This window comes from Eptatretus burgeri, chromosome 15 (assembly GCF_056783735.1).
Source record: "Eptatretus burgeri isolate ZD-2024b chromosome 15, Ebu_testis_v1, whole genome shotgun sequence".
NCBI classification, from domain to species: domain Eukaryota; kingdom Metazoa; phylum Chordata; class Myxini; order Myxiniformes; family Myxinidae; genus Eptatretus; species Eptatretus burgeri.
Window position 1 is genome coordinate 45,355,535 of NC_140975.1, and position 14,911 is coordinate 45,370,445.

Genomic DNA, 14,911 nt, shown 5'->3' on the forward strand with positions numbered 1-14,911 from the left:
TAGTGTTTTGGGGGAGGGCAGGAGGGGGAGGGGTTGGGGTAGCTCAAGACATTTGACATCACAAGATCATAGTCCTCACCCTAATGGGACATCTTCCAGAGAGGAATAGCCTTCAGAGAGGCTTGCAGCCAAAAGGACCAGAGGCAGCCTTTTCTGAAAGGCAAAAAGAGTGTCACAAAGGTTAAAGTTGTTTCAATACAGCAAGTCCATTCAAGAGTATGGTGGCTAAGACATTAATTTACATTTGAATCGACCTTGAATATTTATATGCTTGCATTACACAGAGGGACACAACCATCTACATATTGATGCATTCTCTCCTCCCATCCACAAAAAACTACAGTGTATATAAGCAGGTGCTATGTCCTCATTATCATGTGCACTGCCCAGAGGCAGGTCCTTGGTTCAAGATCCTCTCCAAGTCTCTCTTGCCTGTGCCAGCCTTTTCATTTTCCAGGAACCTCCTTCAATTTTCAAGTCATCCAGCTGTAATTTGCTTCCTTCCTCTTCTTCTTTTTCCTTGAAATCTTCCCTCCAACATCTCTTACTCGTCAGTTTCCTCTTATGATGCAAACTGCCCAGTTTCTCTGCATTTTCCTAATTACATTCATCTGCATCAAATTTCTTTGGTCATTCAACCTCCTCAACACTTCAATTGTTAATTTTTCTGTTCAGTTGATCTTTTCCATTCTCCCCCAAACTCACATTTCAAAGCTAATTAACAAGTTGGTCTCCCATTTCGATAAAGTCCAAATCTCACACCCTTACAAAATGAAACTCCAAATCCAGCTCATTACAAGTCACTTCCTCAGTTGTATATTCAGCTTTCTGGTTAGCTACTGTCTCTTTGTACTAAATGCTGTCCTTCCCATTGCTATTATTAGGGTACCAAAGCCGTACAGCCGTAAATTGTTTTTGTTCTGTTTTTTTTTTTGTTTTCCACCGCACTTTTGCAAGTTTATTCCCTTTTACATACGTTTTGTCCACAACCACTTACTTGAGCGATCGACGCAAAACTTTCAACACAAGAGCACTTCCAGTTTGATAACTTTCTTGATGATAACTATGATGTCATAGGTCACGTGGTGTGGCAGTCATGTTGGAAAAAAGGAAAAACTTTGGACATCTTCTCTGGAACTGCTATACGAAAAAATGTAAACTTGACACATGTCAGGAACGCACTATGGGGAACAACATTTGATAATGACATCATCAGAGCCTTCATGAAGACGTCATAATTGGATGCGTCAAACGCTTTATCCGTTCAGTATGAAATTTTTATTTTTAGGGTCATTGGCGAAGAAACTTGTCAAGAAAATTAAATTAATGATGTCATCAGTGACATGGTTTGGCAACTATATTTCTTTGAAAAAAAAATAATAATAATAAACCTTTAAAAAATCTATAAAATCGGCTGAACAGATCGATGCAATATTTTATAGGTATGATCGACGAGCCATGTGTAATAAAGCTTGATAACTATGATGTCATTGATGACATGGTTTGGCAGCCATGTTGATTTTTGTGAAAACTTTTAAAAATCTCCTTCTGTCAAACCGCCAAACCGAATGACGTGGAACTTAATTTTGTCATCAGCTACCCTTGGAGATATACGAATGATCGTGAAAATGTCATCGGACACGAGGTCCAGCAGTCATATTGGAATGAAGAAAAATATTTTAAAATTATTTATCTGAAACCGCTTAAGCTAGCGAGGCAAAAACTCACAAATATAATCCAATACCATTGCTGCACAAAGTGTGTAAATGATGACGACATCAGTCACGTGGTCTGGCAGCCATATTGGATAGAAAAACGAACTTTATCCGATCAATGCGAAACTTTATATATGTGATCGACTACCCAGTGTGAGTCTGGTTTTAAATTGACGACGTCATAGGTCATGTGGTTGGGCAGCCATATTATATTGAAAAAAAACATTCTTTAAAAATCTTCTTTTTCGAAACCGCTTAACAGATGGACACAAAACTTCATATATGTGATCGACTAACCAGTACGAATAAAGTGTGATAACTAAAACGTCATGTGTCACGTAGTCGGACATCTGTATTGGGTTGAAGCTAAAATATTTTAAAATCCACTTTGGTCAAACCGCTGGAGCAATCGATGCAAAACTTTAGGTACATCATCGAGTACCCGTGCCGATAAAAGTTTGATAACTAAAACATCATCGGTTAAGTGGTTTCAGAGAAAATGAATTTTAAAGGTTTATGGTTAACCCTGCCTGGACAATTAGGGTTAATCCTGATGAAACTGCCACTCCTACGTCTAAAATCTAAATGCTGAAAATTATGTTGAAACAACGATTTGAATCGCACATTTCGCACGTTTTTAGCTCTGCCACCAAAGGTGAAGGAGGTTATGTTTTCACCCCTCTCTGTCTGTGTGCAGGATATCTCAAAAAGTTGGACAGATCCGGATGAAATTTGGTAGACAGGTTGGGTGTGTGACAAGGACGAACTGATTAGATTTTGGTGAAGATCCGGATCTGGCCACTAGAATTTTTAAGTGATTCTTCACCATTGAGAGATGGGGCCAAAAACAATATACAGCACGATATCTCAAAAGTTGTGGACGGATTCGGACGAAACTTGGTGGACACTTTGGGTGTGTGACAAGGAAGACTTGATTCGATTATGGTGAAGATCCAAATCCGCATTCGGATCTGATAATTTTTAAGTGATTCTTCGCCATTGAGAGATGGGGTCAAACTAATATCAAGCAGGATATCTCAAAAAGTTGTGGACGGATTCGGATTAAAATTGGTGGACATGTTGGGTGTGTGACCAAGACAAATTGGTTCGATCTTGGTGAAGAATCGAATCCGGATCTGGACACGATAATGATTTAACTTTTAAAGTGATTCTTCACCATTGAGAGATAGGGCCAAAACGAAATAGTACTGTTAGTACAGCGGATAAGCACAATAAAAGCATGAATTTTCTGACATAGTTGGTGAATACCATAACGTTTATTTTCAGATGTGGAGGGAAGTCAGATTTAACCTCTGAGGACCGTGACAGGTCAAATCCAAGATGGCCACTAGTCCACCGGGTCTAATGTTCAAACACGTTTAATTTTGGAACTAAACAGTGTAAAAAAAACATTTAAGGTGTCATTTCCAACTAAGTTTGGAATGGCCATTGGTTTGGTGATAGTTTTGAGATTGCCAGGAGCCAAGGAAATGCATTTCGATCAAGGTCAAGGTCAAATTATGTTAAAAACTTTTGGACATTCTTTTGGTAAAGACAATGGATTGGACCTATGCAATATAGCAAAACTTCGCTTCCATTTTGACACTATAGGGATAATAATACAAAAAAATTAACAGAATAGTCCCATGCTGCTCGTCTATTTAATACTTTATTAAAGCAATGATGATGATGGTAATGGTTGTGATCAAAATCTAACAGCCTCCAGAACAGAAGCACAGTGCAGTGCACTTGAGCGTTTCGGCACACTTGCACCGTCCAGTGCATCCTTTCTCACAGCGACAGCGGATCAATTCATGATACGATTTTGATGCTTCGGGGAGAGTGGTCCAAAGCGGCTGCCACCCAGTTGTTTCCTTTGTCCAGCCCCAGTCAGATGGCTCTGGCATCTCTGGATCCAGGACCAATGCCTGGTTCTAACAGTTGGCCTGGTAGCAAGTGCGCTTGATGTGCTGTTTGAGAGCTGCCTGGGTTGGAGGAATGTTCTCTAGAGTTTTAGACTTCTGTGTGAAGAGCTGTTTCCTGGCATGATTCACTTCCGTGCTCTCACTAGTTCGGTCGTACATTATCACCACAAATCGCTCTAGCAGTAACATTGATCCTTCACTGACCTCACATGGCATGCATAGGAGTTCAATGAAAGCATCATTCACCTCTGGGAAAGACTTCCAAGTTTCCCAGGCAGTCTTCCTTCTTCTGCCAGCGAATGCAGATACAGTGTCACACCCGGTGAAAGCGAGGACTGGGAGAGTCAGACACTGTGTTGGATTCATTGTGGCAACCATTTCGTGAACAGCTATGTAACGAAAGCTTGACCCGACACCAAAGACAACCCACAGCTCATTAGGAGCTGTCTTGCTGAATGAAGCTACAGCCAGTACTACCACATCGGTATCAACGGTACATAGGAACACCTTCTTACACCCCTTTTGCACAGCATCTGCCACATGCAGGAGTAGACGAGTGTCAGCCTCCTCCTGCGAACATGGGGAAAGGCAGGCGAAGTATGACTCAGCCGGAGAGCAAAGGACTCCACTTCCATCTGTTGCATACAGTTCCTTGCCCTCTGCTTGAGGAAGATGAACAACTACGCGTGACAGGAAAGCAAACAATTCGGTTTTGTTATCATCGCATCGAAGGAAGTCCTTCGAGTTCTTTGGCATCGCAGTAGAAGGAGCCACAACCATCATCACCCGTGAAGTACCAAAGTTTGCTTCTGGCATTAAAATTTAAAAAAAAATTAAAAATCCAAAGGTATTTCCTTTCTTCTCCATTACATATTTTGTGGGTCATGCATGTTTTTCTGCGCAGTCTGGTTCCAAAATTAAGGACGTTTGAACATTAGACCCGGGTGACTCGCGGCCATCTTGGATTTGACCTCTCACTGTCCCCTCAGAGGTCAAATCTGACTTCCCTCCATATTCAAAAAGAAACATTATGGTATGACCGATGCCAGAAATTTCATTCTTTTCTCATAAAATGCACAATTTGTTAAAATATGAGAGCTTATCCGCTGTACAATTATTATAAGTGAACCACATAGTTGAGATGATGAAGGCAAATGGTCAGATGATGGTTGAACTGTAATTCTGATCAAAGGTCACTTCCATGTCAAACCTTTACTTGTTCAAAATGTCAGAAACATTGGTTCGTTTTGATCATTATGTCATTTGTTTCATTGTATGAAATTTGTGATCTGCTTTTCATTCAACTGGATTTTTATGACGAGACAATAATTAAAATAAATGATGAGTTTTGAGAAAAAGTTTTTTTCATTCGAGTAATTATTTTCAAATGTATTAGAGCATTCATTGTCTATATTTAGAATAGCCTTTAGAATTTATGATAAAAAACAAAACACCCACAACAAAATGTTCCCCACTTGCTCTGCTTGGTGAAATTACATTTTTCAGTGCAATGTAAATTTTTGTGCCGCCCCCGCAAACTAAAATCATGGATCCGCAACTGAGCACCGTCAAGAGCTTAATCCAGTCAACCCGATCGAATGCTTTTTTTCAAAATCGACAAAACAAATATACTTCCTGTTCAAACTCTAAACTGCATTCACTCATTTATCTGATAATGCAGATTGCTTCTCTCATCCCTCTTCCTCTCTGGAAACCAAACTGAACATCTCCGATATAGTTCTACATCTTCCCATCGACTCTCTTTGTTGTAATTCTCAACACAACCATCCTTGCATGGATAATTAATCAGATAAATTGTACGAAAGTCAGAACATCGGCATGCCTTCTTTCTTCGGGTGATCATTATTGTCTGCATGAAGTTGTCTGGCCGTGCTCCTGATCAGAAAATATTTTCACACAGTTTAATGAACATTAATGTTGCATTATTTCCCATGTTTTTAATCAACTCTGCAGGTATTTCATCTATTCCAGCCACTTTTTCAGTTTTTTATCTCATGTATTACTGCTCTTATCTCACTCCAGCATTTCTGGTCTAATAAAGTCAATGTCAACATTACTCTGTTCTTCTAGCTCTATTATTCCAAGTTTTTCACTTTTTGTGTGTATATATATATGTATGTATATATATATATATATATATATATATATATATATATATATATATATATATATATATATATATATATATATGTATATATAGCCTGTTGTTGGCTCAGTGGTTGGGGTGGCGGTTTGAGATCCAAGGGTCCTGAGTTCAAGCCTCGTTGCCCGCTGAATTACTTCACCAGGGGGCTGACTCAGCCTGCCATCCTCCCGAGGTCGGCAAAATGAGTACCAGCTTGCTGGGGATGATCGAGTCATTCGAGTATCCTGCGTCGGAGTGGCGACCCGTCCAGGATTGTGCCCAATAGCCAAGGAAACTGCTTCGGCAGCATCGACGCTCTGTACAGAGTATGGTTCCAATGGATGGATGGTTGGTGTGTGTATATATATATATATATATATATATATATATATATATATATATATATATATATATATATATATATATATATATATATATATATATATATATATCTCGTTATGGGTTTCAGAATCCGGTCTGATGAATGCATCCACACATCCAGGTCCTCAGACAGTTATTTCCTTCAATGCATGTTCAGATTAGCCCCATCCCCATGTCTAATGGGATATTAATTGTGATACGTTGAGAAGGGTAAAGAATAGATCCCCTCTCTTATGGGAAGCTTTTTTCTTTACGACAGACACGTTCACACACATTTCTTTCGCGAGCTCTGACGCGCCCTTATTTTTCCTCAGCAACGTTCTTTCATAAGCGCCGACGCCCACCTTTTTGAGAGCGCACGGGTCGTCATGGTAACGGTGCGCAAGTGGGGCGGGGTGAGCTTGGGGCGGACTGCGCCTGCCGAGACGGTCCACAGATATAAAATTAATTGAAGGTCCGTTCTGAAGGAGGAAGAAGAGAGGCGAGAGAGAAGTAAGAGGAAAAGGGCGAGAGACGTGAGAGGAAAGCGTGGTGAAAGAAAGCCAGAGAGGAAAAGGAGAAGAGAAACGCCAACTACGAGACAATTCGTCCTTCCCAGTGCTTGAGCAAGCGAGCGTGTGGTGTGCGTGTGGGTGTGAGCAGCGCCGACGAGTGAGGCACGGGTCAGTCACCAACGTGTTAGGCGCGGGTCAGTCACCGACAGACAGTGTGGGTCACTGGACGTCACCAGTTTCGTGAAGTGTGAGAAGCTGCACATGTCGCAGCACCAGGGTCTAAGCCCGCGACAGACGATCTCGGTGCCCTCCCAGACGTCGACTGGCATTCAAGGCTGTTTGCGAGAGGGTGCACGGCAAGGTCAGGTGCTGGTGATGGACGTGACACTTCAGGATGTTTTCACTTCACGGCCAACTACTCTCTGGTGAGTGAGACGACTCTTCTCCCACCCCCCCACCCCCGAGTGATCTGCTGGGTACCCTTGTCTGTGTTTACCTGTAAGTAAGTCAACCCCCGATAAGCATCTGCTCTTTGTCTCTTTCTTGGCATTTTGATTGATTTTGCTTTGAAATTTATTCATTTATTTTCCTCAGAAAATAAAAAGTTATTTTGATTTATTTATTTCATTTTCAATAAATCATTTGTCGATTTCCAACCTATCTGTGTTTGTCCTTTCCTTCCATTGGTTTAGCATTGTCCGAACCTTGACAGGCTGGGAGGTAATTACCACAGATTTGACCAAAAATCATCGGCACGCACCAGCGGTTAAAACGCTCGGCCACCCTAATTAAAATCTAATCGAAATAACATTGGTGCTTTGCCGAGGGCACGCTCCCTGCTCAAGTAACCACATGACCTCGAGTTAAATGGCATAATTCGACGGTGGACACTGGAACTCCTGGTTAGCTGGGTGGCGTTCGTGGTATTAAAACAAATGCATACATGGTGTTGGCTTAATGGTTCGGGTGTTGGGCTTGGGATCCTAGGATCTGGAGTTCAAATCCTCTTCGGCCGTTGAATTAACACCAGGTGGGGTTGACTCTGCCTGTCATCCTTCTGAGTATAACAAAATGAGTGCCAGCTTGCTTGTATCCTGTGTCGGAGTGGTGACCTGTCCAGGATTGTGCCCATTGGCCAAGGAGACTGCTTTGGCAGCACCAATGCTCTGCACAGAGTATGGTCCATATATATATATATATATATATATATATATATATATATATATATATATATATATATATATATATATATATATATATATATATATATATATATATATATACATACATACATACACACATTTCTTCATTATGCTCCAGCCATCTTTTTCTTATTTCATCATGCTTTATTAATACGACACCTTCCTTACTGTCTACTGCTGTTGTTTTGAGTCCTTTCTACTGGATGCCACTAATCTCCTTTTCTTTTGCATTCATAAGATCTGCCCTACCTAGCAGACCCAATTCTTCGAGCACAGTAAACCCTTAAATATCGCGGGTTTTGACCAATCCCAGGCAACCTATTGTGTTCCAATTTAGTTATTGCAGTATTTCATTTCGGCCAAACGCTGTTTTTGAGCTGAAACGAGTCATTGTTTACATCCACGTATGATTACTTCCCATCACGAACATTTTTTGTTTCTCGCGCACTGTTAATTGCAATAATCAAAAAACACCCCCGAGCGGGAGTGCCGGTCATCTCTGCCAGAGGTCGAAAGTAACTCTGTGCCAGACTGGAATAGGGGCAGTTCATAAAGTACGTACGCTCTACGTCCGGGTTTCAAAACCACCCACCCCCCTCTGTATGCAGGCTAGTGACCACCCAGCCACCCCCCTCATACATTGCTCATCGCTTGCAAAGCCAGCAGTTCCTTATGAACCGATTTTTGTAAGCTATGACGATACAGTCCCTCGTGGTATAATTTACCTTTTTATTTTAATATCACAGCACGTCATTTATGAAAATAAAAGTACAAATTGACATTCAAGACAATGTTAATGTCATAAATGAAAGTAAGTGTGTGCATATAAACTTGTGTTCCATTGTTTTAGTTAAATCTGACAAAAGCTTCAAATGTAATATTTGTCTCGGAGAGTTCCGGTTCTTAATTTTTTAATACTTTTATTTTTGTATGTACTTTATGAACGGCCCATACGGGGAATCAGAGCGATGTGTGAAGGGCTATAAAATGGGAACGAGAGCAAATTTCGAAAAAATGGCTCGTGTTGTTCTAGATAATAGTCCATAGTATCTGAATCACGAATAACATTTGATCTCTCTTGATAAATGAGGGAGGAGATACGATTTGAAATCGACGATTTTCGCAACTTTGACAGCCTCATGACCTTGACCATGGACGACCTTGAAAGTTATATCGTTGTGCATGTCTCATCGACCTCTATCCATTCCACTATTGGTTATTTGTCTCCACTCGGTTTGATTGTGGACGGACGGACGGACTTCAAGACTGGGGTTATAAGGTCATCTCTACTGAGATGATACAGGTGACCTAACCACCATACAGAATGAGGCTGTTTAATGTTGAATCGCAATCAAACAGGAAATTACATCAGGAGATCCTGTAATTCTCAATCTACTAGATCTTCTAGATCTAGTAGAGTCGGAGACACACTACAGTTAATAATGGTGTCCAAACATAAAACGATGGCCAAAATTAGCTGTGACAAAAGGCAGAGTAAGGTTCTGACATTATACAAAAAAAAATTGAGTCGTTGGATAGGTTGATAAGAGGAGGTCCACGTGCGCCGGCATCTGTGGGCCGCCATTATGGTATCAATAAATCAACAGTGTGGTAAAAGTGAGTCAAATATCCATGCAAGTGTTCCCGCACTGCAAAGTGAAAATGTCTCGTTCCAGTCCCATGATCCTCGTATTGAAAGGTTTCAATGGGAAAAGCGCTTATTGTTTGGATCGAGGATCAAACAGAAAAAAAGGCCTTTGAGTGGACCATTGTACGGGAGAACCCACTGCGGATTTGCCCCTTTGAGTGGACTGGTGATACGGAAGAAATCATTACACATTTATCAACATTTATTTGAGACACCCAGAGCCAAAGGCTCCAGTTCAACCATGGCATACCATGATGCTCTGAAAAACTCCCCTCTGCAGCTCATGGAACTAATCAAGGCAAAGGGATTTATGCCGGAGCAGGTATTTAATGCCGAAGAGAAGGGATTATTTTGGAAGAGGATGCCATCTCATACCTTCCTGTCCAAGCAGGAAAGATGTGCTCCGGATCAATGTGGCAAAGGATCGTCTTACCCGTCCTTCTATGTGGCAATGCAGCAGACTCCTTCGGAATGCTCCCGATAATCGAACAGCCATCACAAGTTCTACATCCACGTCTTTCTCACCTCCACCCTCTAACAGCATCGTCATCCGAACCAAGTCTTGTGTTTTCTATTTACGACAGAGTACGAAATATGTTTACACTCACCCACCTCGCTGTTTTGTAATAAATTGAAATGGTAAAAGTCTTGCATTTTTATTACCTCCACCACCGAAGGCAAAGGAGGTTATGTTTTCATCCCTTTCTGTCTGTTTGTCTGTGTACAGAATATCTCAAAAAGTTGTGGACGGATCCGGATGAAATTTTGTGGCCGATTGCGGTGTGTGACAAGGACGAACTGATTAGATTTTGGTGAAGATCCTGATCTGGATCCGACTACTAAAATATTTTATGTGATTCTTCACCAATGAGAGATCGGGCCAAAAACGATATAGTACTGTATTGCATGATATTTCAAAAATGTTTTGGGCCCGATATGTTCTCGTGGATCAGGCATTACGTGGCAGAGGCATGTGCTCCACCGAGTGCCCTTCTTGCTTTATGCTGTTTTTTTTTTTTACATGTTTATTTCAATGTTAAAATGCATTATATTTCTTTAACATGTTTATTTCAATTGTGATGCGTTTAGTTCTGGCTGCCGCCCACCTTCCTCTATATTTTCACGAAGCCCAGGAACCGATTCCCCCTTTTCCCATTGGCCCTTAGCTTCCACTATTGAGGTTTTACCTGTCGCGGCACTTTCCTGGAACCTAACCCCCACGATATTTCAAGGTTTACTGGATATCACACTCCTCTTTTAACCATTGTTCTGGTGCCTTTTCTGTTTCTCTTCTTAGTTCGTTATTCAAGTGTGTATATTTTAGTTTGCCTTCTCAAGTGTAAGTATTCTTCCATTTTCTCAGTTCTTCCATCTTTTGCAACATTGGAGTTGCAACGGATGGTTTCTTAATCCTTTTACCTCTTTGAAAACCTGAAGATATTTTCCCCTCCTTCCTTGACATATTCTTTAATCTGTTTCCATTATCATTCATACTGGTGTTATCCTTATCTTTTATAGCTAGTGCTTTGTTAACTTCATTTACAAATTCTCCATTTACTTATTTTAGCCTCTCTATGCATCATAATTTTCAACATATTCCACCTTGGATCTTCTCCAGCTGAAGTACTGCTTCCATATTCACAAGATTATGATCTGAGTCTATGTCAGCTCCCGGTTGAGCTTTCAAATTCTTAACGCTATTCCTGTATCTTTATTTCACCATTATACAGTCCATTAGAAATCTGCATGTATCGCCAAATATTTTGGATGTACATCAAGTCATCGATTTACAGCGAGTCTATTTGCATCATTTCGTTAGAACGTCGTTAACACATGATGGGGCAATAGTTGATTCAAGTCATGCTAGCGTTGTTCAAAAATTTTAAGTTCAGTGTACTATAGTGCACCTTGCAAAAATTTTAAATCGCGCGCTGTCTGCCAGGGTAGAAGCGCCAACATCGCGTGACCCGCTAGTGGAGAACCAACAACATGGCAAGCGTTCAGTGGATGTCACATCACTTTATCTCCCAGTCTCAAGTGTTTCATCCTGTGATTAACATTGAGTGTTTTTCTAGTGTGCTTACTGTACAGTACTTTTGCATCCAACTTTGAAGGAGCCGTTAACCACAAGTGGAAAACGTGTTGCAACAACTCCAGCAAGTATTCCAGCCAATAAGTCTTGTCAAGCCATCAAATTGGACGTGAAATTAGATGTTATTAGGGGTGCAAAGCATGGTGAACATGCAGAAGACATTGGTCGTGCACTGGTTAGGCCGCCCACCACAGTAAGAACCATAGTGAAAAACAGTGAAAATGAAAAGAAAGTGCGCAGAATGTTACTCGATGAAAAGCATTACATATTATGAAGGGTAGAGACTCCACAATGGAGAATATATAATGCATGCTAACTGTTTGGATGAAAGTCCAAAATCAGTGGAATGTGCCAAAATCAGAAAATTCCAGAGAAACATTGAGGATGTCATGCCATAAAGAATTGTACAAAATGAAGAATGTGCAAGCAGTCCAAACTAGCCTCAACAGCTGCTTCAGGTCCTCTACAGTCTTCACCAACACCAGAACCAGCACCTTCAGAAGCTCATGTATCAACTTCAGCAGAACCATCAACTTCAGCAGCAGCCACTGTACCATTGGTGAGTGAGACGACTTCAAGCCCCATGTGGTAGCCACAGCAACACCAGACTCTGACCTTCCATCTTCAGATGACGAGGCATGGAGGCCTGCCTCACCCTCCCTGTCGTCCCTCCACTCTCAACCCGCACCATTAAATAGTCTATTTGTGGACATACATTATTTCAATTGTGGTCAGTATTTATTTGTTTAATGTTTGTCTCCAATATGTACTTGAGTGAAGGTTAAGTTAGGGTGACCAGCATTTTTCCCTGGCAACGCATCACCCCATCATAACACTGTGTATATGGGAATATCATATCCGAATAACGTCGCAGATTTTAGGAACGCATCCACGACGTAAATTGGTGACTTTTTGTACAATACTGTATCTTATCTCCTGTTCTGCAAAAATCTATCGTTTTTTGGCCTCGCTCATTTCTTTTACAAGTCATTATGGTCCTTCTTCTTTGTAATCTCTTCCTTCTCCAACAACACTGTTGCGTTCTCTCATAACAACCACATAGCTCTTTCCACTCTCCAGTTCCAATAGTTATTCAGTTATATCATACATTTCATCAACCTCCTCATCAAGATATTCGCTTGTGGGCATATATATATATATATATATATATATATATATATATATATATATATATATATATATATATATATATATATGGTTTACTTGAATGATGGTAATGCCCACTGATTGCCCCTTTAATTTAACTAACAATAGTCTATCTAACTCACATTTCACTTCACTCACACAGTTGGAAGCTTCCTTGTCAAGCACTACTGCTACTCCCCGTTCTTTTTCTTCGCCTCTTGAGTAGATCATTCTCACTTCGTCACTCATGAAGTCACCTGCTATGCATCGTACTTCACATAACACTAGGATGTTTAATTTCTCCTTTTCCATTTCTTCCTTTTAGTTTAGATGCTCCAGCTTTCCTTTCCTATTCATTGTTTGCACATTCAACGTTCCTATTCTTTCGATGCTGTCAAGCTTGCACATATGAGGATTCCGCTGAATGATGACCTGGGAGGCCTCACACCCTCCCTTGCTGAGGGCGACAGTACCCGTCCTTTGACAGGAGCATCCATCTATGCTGTTGATGGATGTTTGTACCGGTGTTATCTTGAGCCAATTTCTTGGCTTTCAGTAGTGGTTCGCCATTGCCTTCCACTGGGTATTTTTTTTTTTATCGAGACAGCATTTCTATCTAGTTGGCCATTGGCTCTTTTGAGCTCTTCCGCCCTTTATTACGTTTTGTTTTTCGGCCTAACTGGGTGACGAGCACCCTCCTGCTTCGTCATACAGACAAAATTTCCTCAAAAACAAATTAAAACAATACTAAATCCACTCCTAAGTTCAATGACAGAAAACATTGCTGCAACTCAGTGGCACAGCTGTGCTCCCGGCAAATGATGCTACCCACAGCAATGTCCTACATATAAAAAAAGAAGAAGAGGATGAAGAAGACAAACAAGAAGAAGAATTGCTGCTATAATTCTAATGTCCAATATAATTGCACCTTTTTGAAAAGCAATAGTTTGTTTGATGTGCTGTTCTTCCACTGAACGTAATACGATGTTCAAATCGCAATGTGCGAGAAAGGAGCCATGAACTTAAGTGGACTTTTTTGTATACATGGACGAGGCTCATGGAAGAGAATAAAATGGATAGGGGGAAACACCAACAGCATAGTAGAAGTGAGAGTGAGATCAAGAGGAGGGAGAGAAGGACACACGAGGGTGAACAAACTGCACACAAGCTGAATGCAACACAGCAAGAAGAGCTAGGGGAAAGCGGGGATGAAAAATAAAAGGAACAAACCTTCCGATAACTGAAAGGAGGTGAGGGAGAAGGGGGGTGGGGGAAGGGGGGGACACAATAACCTAGAAAAATGGAGTGCTTAGGAATGGGGTCTTTTGGGGGTAGAAGAGATCACGAGTTTTTGACTTGCACGTTTGAATTTACTTGCACATTTAAAGCTCAAGAACCGATGGCAGTCGTGCAGTAGAGTGGACCCAAGAGGCAATCACATTGATCCAAGTCCTCCGTGTAATGACAAGCCATTAAGTGACCCAGATGACCCTCCTCCCACCCCACATATACCTAGATGCTGCAAAACCTATTCCGATGTGCTACACTTTAATGCAATTGAACCACGGCCCACAGGTGTAAAGTAAACAGAAAATTAACAACAGGTAAAAACACAGCAGTGATTGCAGAGACAATGCGGTGCCAAGGAAGGAGGTGGGGGAAGGGAAAAAAATCAAGGAGGAAATGTGAAGGAGGAGGTTACAGGAGAAATAAAGCTTTTACCAGTCGTTTATCGTTGTCGATTCCAGGTGGTCCCTGCATACAACCTTGCAGTTTCTTGACAACAACGTGGGAAATGACTTTTACATTTTCCAGACGCTTTTCAACCTGCAGATAAAGGTACAAAATTGATGTTAAGAGGGTTTAACAGAGCCTGCACCAAGCGAGATGCAATCCTTGGACCTGCCTAAGGGATATGAGAAATGTCAGTAGGCTTTCATCTCCCAGGATGCAAGGTGGGTTATTGAAAGAAACTTCATGCGATTCCAAGTCCTTGTGTGAGCTGTGTGCAAACTCATAACTAACTGGCTATTTCCATGTCTTGTGGTTTCTTCTTTTTTTTAATCTTTTTTTTTCTTAAAAAAAAAAATTATTTGTGGAACAATAACACATTACATGCAAAAACACATCTTTGGAACATACAGTATGAGAACATGTATAAT

The 14,911-nt window shown here is 41.0% G+C and overlaps 1 protein-coding gene across 8 annotated transcripts in view; it reads right to left on the reverse strand.

Annotated features, from left to right (window-relative positions):
• LOC147012089 (rho GTPase-activating protein 44-like) overlaps window positions 1-14,911 on the reverse strand; it is a 130,691-nt gene that overhangs the window by 60,100 nt on the left and 55,680 nt on the right. For all 8 annotated transcript variants that reach the window (XR_015052005.1, XR_015052004.1, XM_085858314.1 and 5 more), the window contains exons 3-4: window positions 14,472-14,576; window positions 80-153 (exon numbers count right to left, since the gene is read on the reverse strand). Coding sequence is in view for 6 of the 8 variants with exons in the window: in XM_085858314.1 (XP_085714440.1) it covers window positions 80-153; window positions 14,472-14,576 (179 nt within the window). In the remaining 2 variants the exon portion in view is untranslated. The remainder of the gene's footprint in view (window positions 1-79; window positions 154-14,471; window positions 14,577-14,911) is intronic.